Here is a 20,397-nt window from a genome sequence, read left to right as displayed (position 1 = left end):
CTTTTGGAGCTGTTTTTCATGGAGCAGTGGGAATCCCTCAGGCTGGATGAAGATCCAGGAATTTTAACTTGATCACTACTGGTCTTTTCCCAGTTTTATCCAACCCCGTGGATCCCAAACCTGCCCCTGTTCCCTGCTCAGGCTCTAAGCCAGGCTCACCAAAGCTCTCCTGGCTTTAGGAGCAGCTCCTTGCCCAAGTGCCTCTCTCTGTCCTTGTCACCACTGCCCATCCGTGGCTTGGCTGGATCCCGGACCCGGGAGCCAGGAGAACTTCCCAAGGGAGCAGTGAGTGCTCCCCATTCCCAATTCCCTCCCCAAGGCAGCAATTCCAACCTTTTCCTGCTCCTCTGCAGTGTTGGCACCTTGGATTTTGGGGCAGGATTGATCCCTTTGTCATGGAATTTGTGCTGTGATTCCAGAGCCCCATCCCTGACCCTGCTCTCCATAAAAACTCTGTGACTTCAAGGACTTTATTCCTGTTTTTTTCTCCTTCTCAGCAGGAAGATTAAAGAATTTGAGAACTGCAGGGTGTTGTGTCTGTTTGCAAAATCCACACAGGAGCGTTGTCACTGGACATTGGGGGAATTTTTCTTGGATAAATACTGGAAAAGTTGTGGAGTGCTTCACATAAATTGTAAATATCTGAAAGATTCAATGTTTTATCTTCAGCTGGCTTCCTGTAACTCCTGTGCTTTGGAGAGGGTGGGAGCTGTCAGGTTATTCCAGTTAATGGGATGTTCATTTTTGAGTTCAGGTTCTTTGAGTTTTGTCCTGTAAAGAACTTTTCCAATGGTTTTTCCAGTGGCTTTTCCTGAGGCAGAAATCTCCCTGGCAATAGTGGGAGTTTTGCCTTGACCTTGTTAATATTAATGTTTTATTTCATGGTTTGAGGGGAGGTCCAATTCCTGATATTTTTCTCGATACAATTTTCTCAATGAGAGTGGAATGAATTCATTAATAAGCAATTAATTAATGAGAGTAGAATGAAGTGCTGCAGTGCAGTTACTCGGCCATTCCCCAGCATTGCTTTGGTGACCTGCAGAAATTCAATTTCTTCCTCTTTTCCTTTTCTCCAGTGACCTTTGCTCCCTGGGTTTCAAATCCAGAAATGCATAAAATTCTGGGAATATTGGAAAATCCAGGTTGGTGTGAGGGCTGAGGTGAGGAGAGGTGCAGGAGGGAGGGATGTTTGTGGAAATCAGGGAGTGAGGGCGGAGCGTGGGATCATTCCTGACATTCTGGAGTGAGAGAGACCAGGAAAATTCATAATTTAGGGACAAAAGCGTGGACAGAACATCCACAATTCCCACAGGCAGGACTGTGAGCAGGAATGAGAGGAAATGCAGGGATTTCACTCCATCCTGTCACTTATGGAGCTCATCCACAACAATGCCTGGCTGCTGCTGTCCCTTAATCCCAGGAGCCAGGAAAATCCCAAACTGAGCTGTATTTAGGGAATTTTATTTGAATTCCCCTGTAAATAATCAATTATTTCCGTGTTTTCCTCCTATCGAGCTCCAGGGGTTACCAATTATTTTATACTGGACACAAATCTGAGGAATTCCCGTTTATCTGGGGATCCCTGGATTCTGTTTTCCCTCTCCTCTGGAAAACTCCACGTTTTCCATCATTTTCCCACATTTAGCCTGCTCTGGGTGGGGTTTTCCTGGTGTTCCCTCTAATTCCACGGCTGGAATTTGATCAGACGCCTCGCAGTGAATATTTAACCCATTTATTTATACAGCTGTACAGAATTTACACCTGTTAAAAACAATTAAACATTTCAAAGCAACAGCCCTGAAAAATAAATAGGGTGCAGCTCAGCATTTTCTGGGGTTTGGAGCCCCACACTGGTGCAAATTTCCTTTTTTAAAACCATCCAGGGAGATGCCAGAGGAGGGACAGGCTTGGATTTTTTTTTTTAGGGGGGGAATTTCCAGAGCCAGGTGGAATTTGCATAGAAAAAGAGATTTTAAAAAACAGAGATAGGTGAGGAAGTCCTGAAAGGACAGCAAAATTCTGGGAATGAGACCCCAAAAATGTTGATTTTATATTAAAAATAATGAAAAACAAACAGCTGTGAAGGTCGATTTTTATAAAGATCTATATCTATAATTTATATATATAGATAGATTTTTTTAAAAAATAACATCTGTGAAACACACTGAGCCTTTCCTTCCCTGGAGAAATCACCTGGAATTAAATGGGGAGCTGCTCCAAGAAACCTCCCTGGAAATTTCAGTCCCAAGGCCACAAAATCCAGGACAGCCCCTTCCATGAGCAGATTCCTGATTTTCCAGGATATCCCACACGGATTCCGGACCTGGGAGCTCTCCAGGAGTCTGCATTTCCCTGCAATTGCCCCCAAAAAAGCTTCTGAGCCTAAAAATACCAGAATTCGATAGAGCTCAAGTTACCTTGGAGCAAGAATAGGAAAAAATCTGCTCCTGAAAAAGTAATTAATGATTATTTAGAAAAAAAACTAATTATAAAACAGTTTTAAAGCAAGTCCATGACAGCCTGCTTTTATTACTGACTTTGCAAGACAAAGTTGATTCTTTTTTTAAAGTGATGTAGAACATTTTATATATATATTTATATTTATATATATTCTTTTTAGCATTTATATATTACAGGCTCGCTGACTTGCAAACCCTCCCTTTTTTTCGGGCAAGATCAGCGATTTGGGAATCTTTTCCAGCACTGGAATCTTTTCCTCCTCGACTTATAAAAATAAATATTGCATCCGTGATTTCCGGGCCAAACGAGCCCCACAGGTCACCCGAACAGGCCCGGAGCCCGTGGAATAAAAATCCCAGGAGATGTTCGGGATTCACCTTCGCTCGTTCAGAGCGCGGGGTTTGGGGCTAAAATGGGAAAAAATTGGAAATATCCCCCTGAGCCAGCGGGAATCCGGCGAGCGGCGGCTCCTCCTCATCCTCCTGCTCCTCTCGGCGCCTCAGATCCCGCGGGAGAGGAGGAATTTGGGGATTTCTCTGCTTCGGTTCGGGAATTCCAGCGGAATTCCCAGGGAAATTCGCGGGGAATGAGGAATTCCAGGGCAGAGGCACCGGGAATGCGGAACCGCGGCGGTGCCGGAGCTGCTGCTGGGCAGGGCTCGCTCCTCCCCGTGCCCATGCCGGGCTGCGGAACGCGTTAATTAACGCCTGTTAATGAGCCAGCGCAGTTAATGACGCTGCTGCTCCCAAGGGGGATTCGATGACGCCAGCAGTGACGGAACGCCTCAAAGGCCGAGATAAGCCGGACTTGCCCAGAGTTAGGCGGGGCTTGGTGGCTGTTGCAGCCTCAGAGGTCCCTTCCAGAGCGATCAGCGCGGGGTCCCGGGAATTCCTCCGGGAGTTCCTCCGGCGACACGCGGGGGTTCCGCCAGCCCGTCCCGGTTATCCGGGTGGGATCGGGAGGAGCCAGAGGCCAGGAGGGGATTCAGGCCCGGCCGGGTGGCTCAGCTGGGGCAGCGTGGCACTGTCCCTGTCGTGTCACCGTCCCTGTCATTGTCCCTGGTACCATCCCTGTCACTGTCCTGTTCCTGTCCTGTCACCATCCCTGTCTCTGTCTTGTCACCGTCCCTGTCGCTCTCCCTGGCACCATCCCTGTCACCGTCGTTGTCACCGTCACTGTCTCTGTCCCTGTCCCTGTCGTTGTCCCCATCCCTGTCCCTGTCTCCATTCCTCTCCCTGTCCCCATCCCTGTCCCTGTCTCCATTCCTGTCCCTGTCCCCATCCCTGTCCCTGTCCCCATGGCTGTCACAGTCCCTGTCTCTGTCGCTGTCCCCGTCCCCGTCACAGCCCGTGTCCCGCGGCTGTCACAGCCCGTGTCCCGCGGCTGTCGCTGTCACAGTCCGTGTCGCTGTCCCCGCGGCTGTCACAGGCCGTGTCCCGCGGCTGTCACAGGCCGTGTCCCGCGGCTGTCGCTGTCACAGCCCGTGTCCCGCGGCTGTCACAGCCCGTGTCCCGCGGCTGTCACAGCCCGTGTCCCGCGGCTGTCCCTGTCGCTGTCACAGCCCGTGTCCCGCGGCTGTCGCTGTCACAGGCCGTGTCCCATGGCTGTCACTGTCGCTGTCACAGGCCGTGTCCCGCGGCTGTCGCCAGCAGCGCCAGGCACAGCCCGAGCGCGGTGGCGGGGCCGGGCGGGGCCGGGGCCGCGGTGGCGCCGAGCGGGGCCGCGGTGGCGAACACGGCGTCCGAGGCGTTCCGCGGCAGCGGCAGGTTACAGATGGAGCCCTCGCAGCAGGACGTGCACACCTGGGAGCGCGGGGGAGGAGCGAAAACAGGGAATGAGGAATTCCAGGGAAAACAGGGAATGAGGAATTCCAGAGGGAAAGGGCAAACAGGGGATGAGGAATTCCAGAGGGACAGGGAAAACAGGGAATGAGGAATTCCAGAGGGACAGGGACAGGGAAAACAGGGAAGGAGGGATTCCAGGGGAAAGGGAAAACAGGGAATGAGGAATTCCAGAGGGGCAGGGACAGGGAAAACAGGGAATGAGGAATTCCAGGGGAAAACAGGGGATGAGGGATTCCAGAGGGACAGGGACAGGGAAAACAGGGAATGAAGAATTCCAGAGGGAAAGGGACAAGGTAAACAGGGAATGAGAAATTCCAGGGGAAAACAGGAAATGAGGAATTCCAGAGGGACAGGGAAAACAGGGAATTCAGAATTCCAGGGGAAAGGCACAAGAAAACAGGGAATGAGGAATTCCAATGGGAAAGGAACAGGGAAAACAGGGCATGAGGAATTCCAGGGGAAAGGGAAAACAGGGAATGAGGGATTCCAGAGGAAAGGGAAAACAGGGAATGAAGGATTCCAGAGGGAAAGGGACAGGGAAAACAAGGAATGTGCAATTCCAGGGGGAAAGGCACAAGAAAACAGGGAATGAGGAATTCCAATGGGAAAGGAATAGGGAAAACAGGGAATGAGGGATTCCAGAGAGAAAGGCACAGGAAAAAAAGAAAATGCCGGAATTTCAGGGAGAAAGGCACAGGGTAAACAGGGAATGAGGAATTCCAGAGAGAAAAATGAAGGAAAAATAATGGTACATTTGCAAAGGAGCTCACTGGGATTTTCCCCTCCTTTTCCCCTCTCCTCCCATTATAGATATATAAAATATAATATATTGTATTATATTAATTATATATAGATATATATTCTATTATATATATTCTATTATTATATATATTCTATATATTATATAGTAAACATTATATTATATTATATGACATTATATTACATTACTTACATTGTATTGTATTTTGTTATATTATATTATATGACATTATATTACATTACTTACATTGTATTGTATTTTGTTATATTATATTATATTATATTATATTATATTATATTATATTATATTATATTATATTATATTATATTATATTATATCATATCATATCATATCATATCATATCATATCATATCATATCATATCATATCATATCATATCATATCATATCATATCATATCATATCATATCATATCATATCATATCATATCATATCATATCATATCATATTATATTATATTATATTATATTATATTATATTATATTATATTTCTATTCTATTTTGGATATAATTTAATATTAGATATAATTTTTATATACATATTCTCTTCTATTTTTTTCATTTTTCTCTGTGTGAGCCCATATTATGTTGACAAAACACGATAAAATTACAAATAAATTCTATAATTTCCCCCGTTTGCCCACCTTGTACTCCTCGTGCCCGAGGTAGGAGCAGCCCGAGCTCAGACACTCCTCGAGCCCCGCGCAGCGCTTGGTGACAGAGACGCTCTCCCCGCTGGCCCTCATCGTGTGCTGGCTCAGGCAGTACCTGGTCCCTGAAAACATGGAAAAAATCTTTATTGCCAAATTCCCCTTCCCTGGGAGTCCAGCAGCAGGAGAAATCGGGAACAATTATTGGATTTTTTAAAAAAAAAATACAATTTTTTGGTGTATTTATTGTGTATCGTGCTGGCTGAAGCATTATGTTATCCCTAAAATCATGGAAAAATCTTTATCTGCCCAATTCCCCTTCCCTGGGAGTCCAGCAGCAGCAGCAATCGGGAACAAATATGGTATTTAAAAAAATATATATATAATTTTTTGGTGTATTTATTGTGTATTGTGCTGGCTGAAGTGCTGTGTTATCCCTAAAAAAACATGGAAAATCTTCATCTGCCCAATTCCCCTTCCCTGGGAGTCCAGCAGCAGGAGGAATAGGGAAGAAGTCCTGGATTTTTATCAAATCATGGTAAGAAATATCGATTTTTAATACAAAAGATGTATTAAAAAGGAGGGGAAAAGGAGGGAAAAAGGTGGGGAAAGGAGGGAAAAAGGAAAAAAAAGGAGGGGAAAAGGAGGGGAAAATGAGAGGGAGGAAAGGAGGGGAAAAGGAAGGAAGAGGAGGGGAAAAAGAAGACAGAAAAGGAGGGGAAAAGGAGAGGGAAAGGAGGGGAAAAATTAGGGGAAAAGGAGGGAAAAATGGATGGGAAAAGGAGGGAAAGGAGGGGAAAATGGATGGAAAAAGGAGAGGAAAAGTGGGAAAAAGGAGGGAAAAAACAAGGGGGAAAAAAGGGGAAAAAAAGGAGAAATTTCCACCTTTTCCAGCTTCTCCTGCCCTAAAGCTCAGCATTATCCCAAAGGCAGCAGCTCCCAGGATTTTGCTGGAAGTGCCATTCCCAGCAAATCTGGGCTTTCCCTCTCCTGCTCTGGCAGACCCCACACGGAATAAATCCAGCTTCCAGCACCCCATAACTCTTTCAAGGCTGTTTTATCCTTTATTCCTCCTTTTTTTTGTGGGATCATCTCGGAGAGGGGGATTTTCCTGGCACAGGGAGCCCGAGCAGGGACGGCTGTCACGTCCAAGGCCACACACAAAATCCACAAGGAGGAACAAAATCCACACCCCTTTCTCCTGTCAAAACAAGGAATATCCGGGAATATTGTGCTCATCCCATTCCAGCCAGCCTGGGGGGTTTATTCTTTTTGATTTTAGCTCAAAGGAAGCAAATTCTGGGGCTGATAACGGGCCTGACAAACACACTGGGGTCATCTCCTGCCAAAAAAAATATTTTTCTTCCAAAATAAATAGATTTCGTCCCTCCAAAATAAACATTTTCCAAAGGTAAAATCCCCCAAACAGCCCATCTGAATGGGATTCACTGGGGCTGTGGATAATCTCGATGTTGTGTGAGGGTCTCGGAGGAGAACTGAAGGAGGGGGAGATCTGGGGAGCTCAGCAGTGCCTGGATCTGATATTTGAGTGCTTGTATTAAAGGGCTTTTCTGAGCTGTTCCTCATTTCAGGCTCCGAGGGGATTTTATGGGATCAAACCAGTGAAAATATCAGAATTCCAGCCATGGCTGCCCTGGGTGTGGATTTGTGCCATGGGGGAGGGAAGTGACCACAGCCAGGACTGGTCCTGTGTTCACCAGGAAGAGAAAAAAACTCTCAAAATTCCTTCCCTGTGAGGGTGGGGAGGGCCTGGGCTGGAATTCCAGAGAAGCTGTGGCTGCCCCTGGATCCCTGGAAGTGTCCAAGGCCAGGCTGGAGCAGCCTGGGACAGTGGGAGGTGTCCCAGGAAAGGGATTTAAAGTCCCTTCCAACCCAAACCAGCCTGGGATTCTAGGAAAACCTGATTTAATCCCCAGTGAACCAGAGAAAAACAGAGAAAAACAGAGAAAAACAGAGAAAAACAGAGAAAAACAGAGAAAAACAGAGAAAAACAGAGAAAAACAGAGAAAAACAGAGAAAAACAGAGAAAAACAGAGAAAAGCAGCTCAAACTCCTCCACCTCACCCATTGCAAGGAGGCAGAAAAGCTTGAAGGGTTTTTCCAGAATCCCATTTTCCAGAATTCCCACATTTCTGGGAATGACGGGTGGGATGTGGGTTGGGATGGACGCCTGGGGTGGGGCTGGTTACCTCGGGGGCAGTAAACATCCGGAGCCCAGCGGTTGCACTCGTAATTATCGGAGGCCTTTTCACACGTGAAACACTTAAATCCATGAGGGTACGGCGTGGCTGGAAGCAACGGGAAACACGGAGTTAAAGGGGATGGAAAATATGGAGTTAAAAGGGATGGAAAATACAGAGTTAAAAGGGATGGATAATGGAGTTAAAAGGAATGGAAAATATGGATTTAAAAGCAATAGATAATGGAGTTAAAAGGGATGGATAATGGAGTTTAAATGGCCCAATTATTCTGGTTCTACGCTGCTTTTCAGGAGAAAACAGCAACATTTTTTTCTCTTTAGATCCAATTTTCTCCACTTTTTCCTGTCAGTGTCAGCAGGTTGGTTCTGATTTGTAAAACTCTGCCCCCACAGCAGGAGAGGCACATTTGGGTCCCTGTGGACTCGTTCCAGCTGTGTTTACACAGCCCAAGTGCCCAGTGCTGACTTCAAAGGGAGTTAATGGGAGCTGGGAATGCTCCTTCCCTTGGAATCAGAGCTCACATCCAGCACTGCGGCTCTGTCGGTGCTGATAACAAAATATCAGGTGGATTTAAACACTCCGGGAATTGTCCCACCGAGGCAAAGAGCTGCTCCTGCTGGAGGCAGGCTCAGGGCCCCAGAGGGAACAAAACCACTTTGCTGAACCTCAGGCTCTGAACAGCAGCCTCTGTCCTGGATTATCTCACCAAACGAGGGCTCGTTCCTTAATTGCTCTCCTGGCAGCACTTCTGGGACACTCTGGATCCATCCTCGAGGTGCTGCCACCTTCTCAGGAGCCAAATGGTGAACAGGTCACATTTACCAATGAATGGAACCCCCCCAGCCCCAGGGCCACATCCTCACCCTCCCTCCTCATCACTCCCCTTGCTCTGGGCAGGATCCTAGAGGTGAGGCAAGAGGATTTCATTGCTTCTCTCCTTTCAGCTTTTAAGGAACAAGAAATCACCCAGCAGCAGCTCTGGTGGGGCTGGGACAACACAATGATTAATTAATCCTCTCACCCTGCACCTCTGGCAGGTCACAGCTGTGACACAAACAGGAATTTCAGCCTGCTTGCACAGAAGAGAGAATTTGAGCAGAGAGTTTTCTGTGGGGAGAGGAGGCAGGGACAGCTCCACAGGCACCCTGCTCTCACGGAATTCAGTGAGTCTGGGTCTGATAAAGTGAGCAGAGCGGTGAGGGAAGAGCTGAAGGTGCACAATTCCATTGCTCCAGGAGTTACTGGAGTCAAGGCAGGAGCTGTGGGTGCCCCAGCAGCTGCCTGTAACCCCACGTGTCCTTCCAGCCCTTCTGGTCCAGTCTCACACCGAATCAGGGAATAGTTTGGGATGGGAGGGATTACAGCCCATGTTATCCCACCCTCTGCCACAGGCAGGGGCAGCTCCCACAGAAACTTGGCTTTTCTTCCACCAACCTGGCCCTGTGAGAGTGGGGACTGCACAAACCAGGTCCCTCCCAGCCCAAAATTCCATGATTCCATGTAAAACCAGGCTAAAGGCAGAGCCAGAAGCAACAAACACAGCCGTGGCTCAAGGAGAAGTGGGGAAAAATGAAGGAAACGTCTGACGAGATGAGATGTGGTGCAGAGAAAAACACAGCACCCCGGAGCCCTGCTGGAAAATATTCCAGTGGCCTCTGAGCACCATGGGAACGATGATCAGAAGCGGCTTTTGGGTTTTTTGGGTTGGGCTCCTGCAAGAATTTGAGTGTAAATCTGTAAATTCAGGAGATATCCGATATTTCCCTCATCCTCGTCCCTGTCCCTGGGACAGCCTAGGGTGACCTCATGATGCAGTGATACATCATTGGTATCCCCAGTCACCTGTTCTGAGTGTGCTGTCTCTGAGTTCTGTGCCTTCAGGAGGGGTTCTGAGAGCCAAGCAGGAGCAGGAGGAGCGCTCAGTTTGTTTTGGGAAAGCTCCCTGACTCCTGCACGTTCCACTGCTGGACTGTGGCTCACCTCAAGCACAGACTGGACAGAGATCTCCTTTGCTTTCAACTAGCATTGGCTGGCTGAAGCAGAGAAGAAGCTTTCTAGACTGTTTTTAAATTTTTTTTTTCTTTTTATTATATTAATATATTATATTTTTATTTTTTATTATTTTTAATTTTTTTATTATTTTTCTTAGGACTGTTCAAACCTGCTCTAGACTGAAAAAGCCAGAGGAGCACCAGGAGCTCACACCTGGGGCCTGGACCTCGGCATTGCCAGCACCAGAAAAACTGATGAGAGACTGAGCAAGCTGAGCAACAACCCAGAGCAAGGAGTTCCTCAATTTGCCATCTCAGTTCAGAGCAACGAAAAGTTTTGCTGTTTCACATTATTCTTTCTTTACACTTGCGGGCACTTCATTCATTAAATAAATAGCTTTCCCGCTTTTCTCTGAGGAAATTCCTTCCCAGACCAGTTAGGGGAGGGGTTGCTCATGTTTCCTTCCCAAGGAGACCCTGTCCCAGAGTTTTCTCCCCGAACCAAGAGCAGGTCACTCACTGGAGGGGTGCAGGTAGACGATGTCCTTGGCGGTGAAGTCGCGGCTGCGCGCGGCCGGAGCGCGGCCGGGCAGCGCCAGCAGCAGCAGCAGCGGCAGCGGCCAGGCCATGGCCCGGCCAGGCCCTGCTCATGCGGCGGCCGAGGGTCCCCACCTGGGCACAGGCACAGAGTGACAGAGTTAGACAGGCTACAAAACCCCCCGGAGGTCATTGGGTCACCCGTCAGCCGCTGTGGGCCTGGTATTTTTGGGCCTGAGAGGTTTTGGCCTGAGTTGATGCTGAGCTGTGACGAGCTTCTCTTTTTGGGATGTGGATCCTCAATTTTTAGCTGCCAACTCCTTGTCCAAGAGAAAAGTTTCTTAGGAAAGCTTCCTCCCTAAACAACCTTGGCAGAACAACCGTCCCTTCCCAAAACAATCTTTCTCCAGGCGGCGTTTGCCTTTCTGGCTCTCAGGGAAAACATTTTGGCCGTTCTCTCTGGTTTGACCAATGCGGCTGGGGAGGGGTTGTTCCTGCTCATCAATCCTGTTGGGTCTGTGTGGGAACACCTTGTGGAAGGTGGGAAGATGTAAACAACAAAGCTCTCTTGCTCTGCCTGCCTCCTTCAGAGGTGTTTTGGGGGTTCTTGTCTTTTTTTTCGTGTCGTACAGCGACAATTCTGGATCCCTGTGCTGTTGGAACCCTGGGTGCTGAAAATGTCAGGATTTCTGCTCTGACAGGAGGTGACCCTCAGGAGGGCTCCCAAAGCTGGGTGATAGCTCTGGGAGTGTGTGTGAGCAGTTTGGATAGAGGTGTGTGATGGCACAGGGGGAAATATTTAGAGTTTGGGGGTATAGAATAATGTAATGTATATAAGGGACAATATGGAGCGGTTTGGGCTTTTCCTGGGTCCTTCTTCTTCACTTCCTTCTTCCTCCTCTTTCTCGGGTTTTGGTGATCTTTTCTGACTGGGCAGTGAAAGCTCACATTGCAAACATTGAGTGATCTTTAATTGGGTTATAAATGAAAATATCTTGGGTGTCGGGCTTTAATTGGTTTTGCTTATTGTTTAAAAGTCCTTGAAAGGAGGTAGAAGGGGACATTTTCTTGCCTTCTTAGAGCTCACACCTCCTGAGATTGTAACTTAGATAAGAAATAAAAACCAACCCAGCCCAAACGAGACCCCGCCGTGTCTAGAATGTTCTGTGCAGGCCTAGCAAGAGCTAACAACCCCCACACAATAACTGCCAGCTTTTGTTTACATTAAGCCACACATTTTCAAACATTTTCAGGATCTCCCAGGATTTCCAGCGCAGTGGAAGGTGGCTGGTCCCACAGGAAGTTCTGCTGCCACCTCATCTCCACCTTCCCCCTGACTCCTCCTCACTGGCTGGGCCACATCTCCACCATCCCATGAGGTTCCCACTGATTTTACCTTGGCATTTCCTCTTGGAAAAGCCTCCATCCCAGAGCTGCAAACAAAGTGTCCACTGGATTTTCCTCATCCATGCTCCAAAGGGATTTATTCCCTTCACGATGCCATTAATAAACAATTATTTTTCCAATGTCTCTGATTGATGGGAACTAAATTAAGTATTACTTATTAACCACAGTGGCCAGTACATCATTAAATACACGGCTCAGATTATTATAAACTCTTAAAAATTATGAAACTGCCTCAAAAATCAAACAGGACAGGAAAATCCTGAAAGGATGTGGCTGCTGAGCCAGGCAGGAGCCGAGGGCTTCCTTTGGAATCCATCCAGAACACACAGGACTGGGATGAGCTTTTTCCACCCTGCTCAACCAAGAGATCTGCAACACCCAGATAATCCCTAAGCAGCCCTGAATATGTGGTGGTTATTATCTAATAAATAACTTTTTTGTTGATTTTTTTTTTCTTTTTCAGGAAAAATATGACAAGGTTGGGGATGTCACTTCCAAATGTTTGTCCCACAGCAGAAATCCAGCCAGGGCCAGCAGCACAAAGGTTGTCATTGTCCCTGCTGTTATCTGCAAACAGCTTTTTTATTAAAACACAGCGAGATCCATGAAAAAATAGGAGGAAAAAAGATAACGCACAGCCCGGTGCTTTAAACTTTGTTGCTTTAACCTTATGAAGAGGGAATGCTGGATTTACTCCATAGATCCCTCTCAGCCAGGGGAGAATGAAATCCTGATTAGAAGCAGACAAGAAGCAAAACAAACCTCTCCCAGCCGCGTGGAGGATGAAAGAAACGGGTCCATGTGGGATCTGGAGGGAGAATTTGGAATTTCGGGATACGTTTTTCATCCCAAACAACACCAGGAAGGTTTTACAAACCCCACTCTTCATCAGCAGTTTGTGTGAGACCGTCAGGAGCAAAACACGAGGATTTGATCCTGACACACAGCACTCGAAAATGAGGATTCACATCCCGAAAAGAGGAGCCTGTCACAGCTCAGCCCCAGCTCTCATCAGCAGCCTGTGATCAACAAATTATCAGCACAAGGGAAAAACCCTCACGGAATCATTAAGGCTGGAAAACACCTCCAATATCATCAAATCCAACCATTAATGTGATATTTTAAGTTGGAACACAGCAAGCTTGATACAACGGCAGGAATTCCTCCCGACGAGACGAGGATTTGCTGGGTTTGCTCATCAGAAGCACAAATCTCTTTTGTTTTGTTTTTTTTTTTTTGCAGAGCTGATCAAAGCCCTGCAGTTGAGGACGTTGGTTTTCAACGTTTTCAACGTTGGCTCACCCGGCCCCTCTCCAAATCCTGTGTGGCAGCACTCAGCCATCAGTCTGGAAAACTGGCTGTTGGAGCTGCCCAAAAGGGGTGTCAGAAATCCCCCAGCTGCTCCCTGAAAACATCCACATCCTTCCTCTGGTAATTGCCAAGACCTTAATTGCCAGCTTCTAACGAGCTACAAGGAACCGTGGACGAACAGGGAGAATTTGCTCCCCCAGTTCTGTTTTCTGTTTGAAGCAGGTTTAATTACAGGCAAAGAATCACAATTTTAAAATCCTCTGGGTTAGAAAATTGTCCAGAGCAAGGCAAGGAGGGTCAAAATTTTAAAGGGTGGAATTTAGGGAAGTAGGAAGCCCTTACTGAACAAACACCTGCCACCATTATTGTCACCCTTTGTCACCACAAGCAAATTCCACCTGCCCATTCAGTGTCACTCTGTTCTTCACAGGGCAGGGACAAAACAAATCCTTTCTCAGATGGAGACCAAGCACAACTTTCAGCCCAAAAGCACAAACAGGAGTAGCTGAAGGGAGGAACAAGAAGGATGGAACCTCACAGCCTGGAGCTGGAATTGGACAATTAAACCCCGATATGCAAATGGACCAAGACTTATCAAAGTGTGAGACCTCATGACTGGTCATCAATTTTGTGACCATTTTGTGCCCATTTTGTGTCCATTTTGTGCCCATTTTGGGTCCACCTTGGGTGCAGCCCTGGCCAGGCCCTATCCTGCCCAAGGTGTCCCTAAAGGCCTTTCAATAAATCCCTGCTTTATTCTCCAGCTTTGCCCAGTCCCTGTTCCAGCTCAGCCTGCCCAAGGCATCAAAGCCGAGTGCTCATCCCAAGATAACGGAAGCTGGCGTGGCCCGATAGGAATCCCCCGCTAACCCAATCATTCCACAAACCCCTGCTAGCCCAATCTCCCCAGCTCCAGCTGGGGAAGACCTCTCCCATTCCCGTTCCACAGCGGGATTGCTGCTCCTGCCCTTTGCCCTGTCGTGGATGAGCCACCGGAGGCCCCGGGCTGCAGCTCTGTTCCCCGTTTGTCAGGTCTCATTAAGGACGGGACATCTCGGCCTCGTTGGCACCGGCGCTGGGGACAATGGAAGGTCCCAATCCTCCCGGGAAGGGCTGGATATCAGAGCTGTGGTTTTAGGGGAGAAGTGTTGATGGAGAGGACAGTTATTTTTAAGGATGGCTTTGTCCCTTCTGTGCCCTCCCCAGGCTCAGCTGGCTGATTGTGACCAAACCTGTAAGCTGGGCCAGCTGCAAGCTTGCAGGAAAAACAACATTCCAGGAGGAAAAAAGGGAGTCAGAGACCAAATCTTCCCATACAAACACTCAGCCAAAGCCAGGCAGGAAGGAATTCCTGGTTCATGGGTATTTCTGTGGTTCTCCTCATGCAAGCACGGCACAGCTTGTGGTGTTCAGGGCTCTCCACCTTGTTCCCGTGGGAGACAGAGCATTTCCCTGCTCTCCCTGGATTTCCAGCACAGTGGGAAGTTGGCTGGCTGGTGAGAGGATGCTGAATCTCCCTCACAGGAGGCTGGTGATTCTGCTGACACCTCATCTCAACCTTCCTCCTCCATCTCCTCCTCGCTGTCTGGGCCACACCTCCAAGTCCCTACAAGGTTCCAACCGATTTCATCCTGACATTCCCTCTTATCCTTCCCCTTGGAAGGGCCTCCACCTCAGAGCTCCCCAAACCAACCCTTCCTTGAGTGAAATCAGCCAGCCCAAGCCAGGAAAAGTTCCCTCTCAGCAGGCAGGAGACTTTCTGAGCCCTAAAGCAGCGATCACAGCACGGCCAGGCAGCGCCATCTGTGAGAAGCCGCCCAGGCCTCGGCACGAGCCGCCCGCTGCCGCGAGTTCCGCTGTGCAGGGTCAGCTGGGCCATCCCTCCAGTGCCTCAGGATGATTATTCCTCTGTGGGAAACGGAGCCAGGGGAGCCCTGAGCAGCCTGAGCAGGCTGCAGGAGCTGTTCCTGGAGGCAGAGCCTTCCCTGCAGGAATTCCGCCTCACGCACCTCCCCAGTGTGATTTTCCCAAACGACTCCGCAGATCTTCCTCCTGCCTTTCTTCCAGGTCACACAAAGCTACAGGCTGGACTTTCCATGACTGAGTTTACAATTCCTGGATTGGTTTTCATCTCCCTCCAGCTTCCAAACCAAGCCCAGCTCTCTGCCTGTGTCATCACTGTCCAAACACAAATCGGAATGGCGATGGAACGTTTTCCACCTGGCAGCTGCGCCAGATCCCAGACAACAATCCCAAGGACTATTTGCAACTTCTCCAGCTCTAATTGTCCTTTTCTCCCTTCTCCTTTCAATCCTGCTCAACCTTTTTGTTTCTATTCTATTTATTTCTTTTGGTTCCAACCACACACGTCAAAAGGTTATGAAAAAACCCTGGAATTCTTACGAATTGCCTCGAAATCCAGCTTTTTTCCACCTGCCATTTAGGGGATTTTCTTGGCAGTTTCACCCCAGGAATGGTTAAATGTGTGTCCCCCTCCCCATAAAATGGGATGTGGTAAAGCTCTCGTATCCAAGGAACCCCTCGGAGCTCCTGCAGAGGGGTTCGCTGCTTCTCCTCAATTACAGTGAGCAAGAGTAATTAAACAATCAAACACAATTAATGCACTAATTACTCCCAGGAACGTGGCCCATCTAATCGCCTTGCTGCTAATTACAAAGCCTGGAGTTCATTGAGCTAAAAGCCCCGGACCTGGGGTAGTGAAGGGGGGGACAATATGTTCCCTCTCACGCCGCCTTCCCGCGGATGCAATTTAATCTTTCACAGGATGTGATTCCAAGGTTGTTTTACAGCCAGCACTTGGCTTCTGTTTTCAACCTGAATCACTCATATTTTCAGTCCCACCAGTTAAACTTTTCTTGGGTTTTCCCATCTTTTAACAATTTGGGTAGTTAGGCTTCAGAAAAATCACAGGGGTGGAATAGACATATTTTACTGAAATATCTGTGACACTTAACATTTGGCATTAAGGACAGGGAAAAAAAATGAACTTAAAATTCAGCTGGGCCATGATATAAGAAAATATAATTTCTGCAAATTAATTGTCGAGCAGGTGAAATATTCCAAGTTAGACATAATTCATTCCCATTTTACTCCATGCATGCGGTGCAGGGACACCACTTTTCCTTCCTTTAAATTACACGGAATATTCAAACCCGTGACCATGAACACCTCTGAATCAGCAGGGAAATGGGCATGGATGATCCAACAAATCATTTCAAGGCCTCTTCCTGGGTTTTTGCACGGCCTGCAACAGAGGCAGCAAGAGCAGGAAGTCCAGGGGGATGTGGGAGATCAGGGTTTTGCTCATTTGGGGGATTTTGGAAGCCCCTCAGCACACAGACTGACCTCAGTGCATGGGGAGCCCCAGACAGCCCGGCTCCACACAGACAGGATAAGGAAACCATGCCTGAGCACAGAAATCCCGGGATTTTCCTGCTAATAAGAAGCAAAACCCCCAGTTGCTGAGTTCCAGTGGCCGAGGGGAGGAGAGCAGCTAAATTATTCCCTAAATAAATATTTGAGTTCACTGGGGCAGCTGAAAGGGCTCCTCTTCCCAAGGCAGGGATGAGATTTCTGTGGATCACACGTTGCCTTCCTCCTCCTCGGGAAACTCTCGTGGCAAGAGGAGGAAGGGGAACACCCAGGGAAGGAATTTCAGGACAGGGAGGCCGTGAGTGCTGGTCCAGGGTTGGTGACAGAGTGGCGATGTTCTCCTGGGGAAAAGCAAAATAAAGTCCCAAGGAACAGAGTCTGTGCATGAAATTAAATTTTGCTCCATGTGGAAACAGCGATTGGGATCATCCTGGACTATTTTTCCTACTTAAACCAAGCAAAAGCATCCCAGTTACAGGGGAAAAGGGAAAGAACATTGCAGAGTGAGCAAATAAAATGCAGCCAAAACAATGCCAAAGAAATAAGGGAAATTAAAAAAAAACCAGGAGAACATATTCCATGTTTATGACAAGAGCTGGAAAATTATCTAAGCTGCAACCAAGACATGAAACCCGCCAAGAAAACACTTTTCTAGCCCATGTTCCTGCTTGGCAGGTACATAAGAACAGCATTTTTAACAGAATGGGATGAGGTTTAAAGGTTAAATTTTCATTATGTCAAGAAAATTGGGACAACCTTGGGAGCAGGAGGATCCTGAGTATTTTTAAAGTGTTGAAGGAATGGCTGCTGAGCCCAAGGTCATCCCGGGTAAAACCCCTGGGGCATTTTATTTGTGCTACAGCAACAAATACTTCAAGTGGTAAAAAATTACAAGGGAGGGTCGTTGGGATGATGGGGAAAATAGGTCTCCAAACAATCCCGTCGTTTTCCAAGGGGCAGGATTCTGGCTCTGGCTGTGAGACTGTTACAGGGAATAATTGGGGGGAGACCAAAGCAGAGCACCAAAGCTCCGAACCCTCCTGATTACAAAAATGAGTTCTACCCAATTAACCAAGCGTGCTCGGCCAAATTAAACCCCAGCTTAGTGACATCTCCGAATCTAATTGGTGAAAAGGGCACCTCCAAAAGATTCCTTTTCCCCCCGTTTCCCCGCAATTCCGCATTCAGTATCCTCGCTCCAAAAGTATTGATAAGAAACTCCTTGATTAGAGGCTGACGGGGACATGAAAGAGGGAGTTTGTCCCTCCTGCGCCAAACTGTGCTTCAATAAAGCCAGACATCAATCTGGGCCATTGTGCCCCGCTCTCCCGAAGCCTCTCCGGCGGGATTTGTGACAGTTCCTCCGGGACATCACCTCGCACATTTGCCATGCTAGATTAGGCACCGAGCCGCAGCCGCGCGGCGTCCGAGCTTTGTGCGGCGCCCCGCCAACGTCACCGCGCGCAAATGAGGCACTGTTGTTGCCAACCCAGCCAAAATTTCAGCCTTCTCCCCTCTGAGGGAAGTTCTGACCCATCACTGATTATTATCCCTCGCCGCTCCTCAATTATGAGATATTAACGAATCCCGGTTTTCCCGATTCCCGCTGCAATGCCACGTTTTTCCTCCAAATAATTTAACATACGCACATAGGAGTTAACGAACACCGTGCATCGTTTTTGCAGCCCTGGGTGAGGCCATGGCAGGGCTCCCTTCCCCTGACAGTTCACCCAGAGTTCATCCCATTTTTTATTTCTGCGTGTGAATTCTCTTTGGCGCAAAAAGGCACCAAAAATCCAGGGAAGCCACAAAAGGAGAGGACGCTTAGGAGGACAACGCCTCTGCTTTCCACAGTTCCAAAGTGAACATCTCAAACCAGGCTGGAGAAGATGCCACGGCAACCCTCAGGGAAATAATCGGGAATTGGGAATGGCTGGGCCATTCCCAACTGTGCAATTCCAACATCTCCGTAAAATCTAATGGCCAACGACCCGAGCCTCGTAAGGATCCTTTAGATAAGTACCTCCTTCTCATTTTTATCTTGATAAAGTAGCTCGTGTTTGTGTGAATCCAAATTTATCTGAGTCAGTTTCTACACCAAAATAAATAAGAGTTTCGTGTTCTATTTTATTATTTCTGCCGCCACCTTTTGCTCCATAACGACTGTAATAGATTTTGTTGTAAATCTCATTGCAGAAATTGCCATAATTAGTTATATTTAAAGAACAAAAATCATCTGGTTTTGTATTTTCTATCCTGTGACACCAAATTTCAAATATTTTCCTCCCAAAGCTTTACTCGAAGTTATCCCTCTCCAGTTTTAATGCGTATTTTGTTTGGTATAAATTAGAAAAGTTACATATGATTAAATAATATGAAATAAACCCAAATGAGAACTGACCAATTAATGTAGTTTCAGGTGTCTGGTTAATCCATGGAGTAAACAAATCCTTAATTCATGAAGATTTTCATTCGTTTTTCCAGAAAAGAAAAAACAAACCAGCAGAACCCAAAATAAACCCTCTGCTCTACAAGAATTTCCAGTATTATTTGAATTCCAAGGCCAGTTCATTGTCACTTTTCCTCTGAGAAAAAGACATTTATTTTTCTTTATTTTTGCAACTCGATGACAAAATAAGAAGGCTAATTAAAGGCAAACTCAACCCCAGCACGATGGGAAGCTGTAAAACACCATCCCCATTTTAGCCACTGCTCCCAGGATGGTTTCAAACTTCCAGCTCCACAACGAGGGGTCTCAGTGGATATTCCTGAGACGGAAATTTTGGATTTCTCCCTGGTTTTTGTCACATAAATGTCCTGGAAAGCTCAGCAGTGTAGGTGCCTTCGCACAGAAAGTTCTTTACCCTCGTGCAGAAAGTCACTCCTTTTAATTAAAGTCATTAAAATTTACAGATGAACAAACTACACTGAATAACTGAATCAATTTTAATTTTAGTCCTTTTTTTTCTGAAGCTAAAATGAACAATTTTGCTGTTCCAAGTTGTTTGGAGGAAACTATTTATGAAGTGCATTAACTGCAGAAAACTCCAGGAATAAAGCAGGGACATTTCACTCCCCCAGCACACATTTCCCTGTATATTTAATTTCTCATTCAATTTTTGCACAAGTCCTTTACCCTCCCTGCAGTTCATTTGTAGATAAACGCTCTCATTAGATTATAAAGTGTATTTATCACATAATGAAAAGTAGGGGCACAACACAACATTATCATGAAAAATCCTGTTATATTCCACAGTTAAACAGGGAAACATTCCTGTGATCCACAATTGTCTCCACTCTCATCCTACCCCAAAATCTGAGGAGGAATCAGTGTCCAAATGTTGAAAATACACAGATTTTCAGCTGCTAATTTCTCACAAATTGACCTTTTCTGCCAGTGACAAATCCCACTGTAAATAACGACCCTCCGAGGGCGCCTCTTCTGATTTTTTCCTGGGAGAAAAACACTTCCATGTTTTACCACAACAGAATATTTACAACAAAATAAAACCCTTTAAATCTGAAATATTTGAACCAAAGATTTGTAGTTTGCTCCCCAACTCAAGCACCAGGCTGACATCGTTATATTTGATTATATTGGGGTATTTTTAGCTCCCTAATAATTGGGAAACCACCTCCAGAAGGGTGGAGGAACCTTGGGAATACCAAAGGGTTGCCCCTGGATCAGCACAGCCTATGTTGTTTTGTTTTGTTTGTTTGTTTTTTGTGGGGTTTTTTGTTTGTTTGGGTTTGTTGGGGGTTTTTTTTTGTTTGGTTTTTTGGGGGGGGGTTTTGTTGTGGTG

The 20,397-nt window shown here is 47.0% G+C and overlaps 1 protein-coding gene across 4 annotated transcripts in view; it reads right to left on the bottom strand.

Annotated features, from left to right (window-relative positions):
* Nucleotides 1–1,716: 1,716 nt before the first annotated feature.
* LYPD6 (LY6/PLAUR domain containing 6) overlaps nt 1,717–20,397 on the bottom strand; it is a 32,556-nt gene continuing 13,875 nt past the window's right edge. For all 4 annotated transcript variants that reach the window (XM_063401036.1, XM_063401038.1, XM_063401037.1 and 1 more), the window contains 4 exons: nt 10,467–10,618; nt 7,944–8,042; nt 5,728–5,858; nt 1,717–4,262 (listed from right to left, as the gene is read on the bottom strand). In XM_063401036.1, the coding sequence (XP_063257106.1) occupies nt 4,080–4,262; nt 5,728–5,858; nt 7,944–8,042; nt 10,467–10,575 (522 nt within the window). In that variant the 5' untranslated portion in view covers nt 10,576–10,618 and the 3' untranslated portion in view covers nt 1,717–4,079. The remainder of the gene's footprint in view (nt 4,263–5,727; nt 5,859–7,943; nt 8,043–10,466; nt 10,619–20,397) is intronic.

This window comes from Prinia subflava, chromosome 6, assembly GCF_021018805.1.
Source record: "Prinia subflava isolate CZ2003 ecotype Zambia chromosome 6, Cam_Psub_1.2, whole genome shotgun sequence".
NCBI classification, from domain to species: domain Eukaryota; kingdom Metazoa; phylum Chordata; class Aves; order Passeriformes; family Cisticolidae; genus Prinia; species Prinia subflava.
The sequence above is the reverse complement of the archived record's forward strand: the minus strand, read 5'-3'. Positions and strand labels throughout refer to the sequence as shown.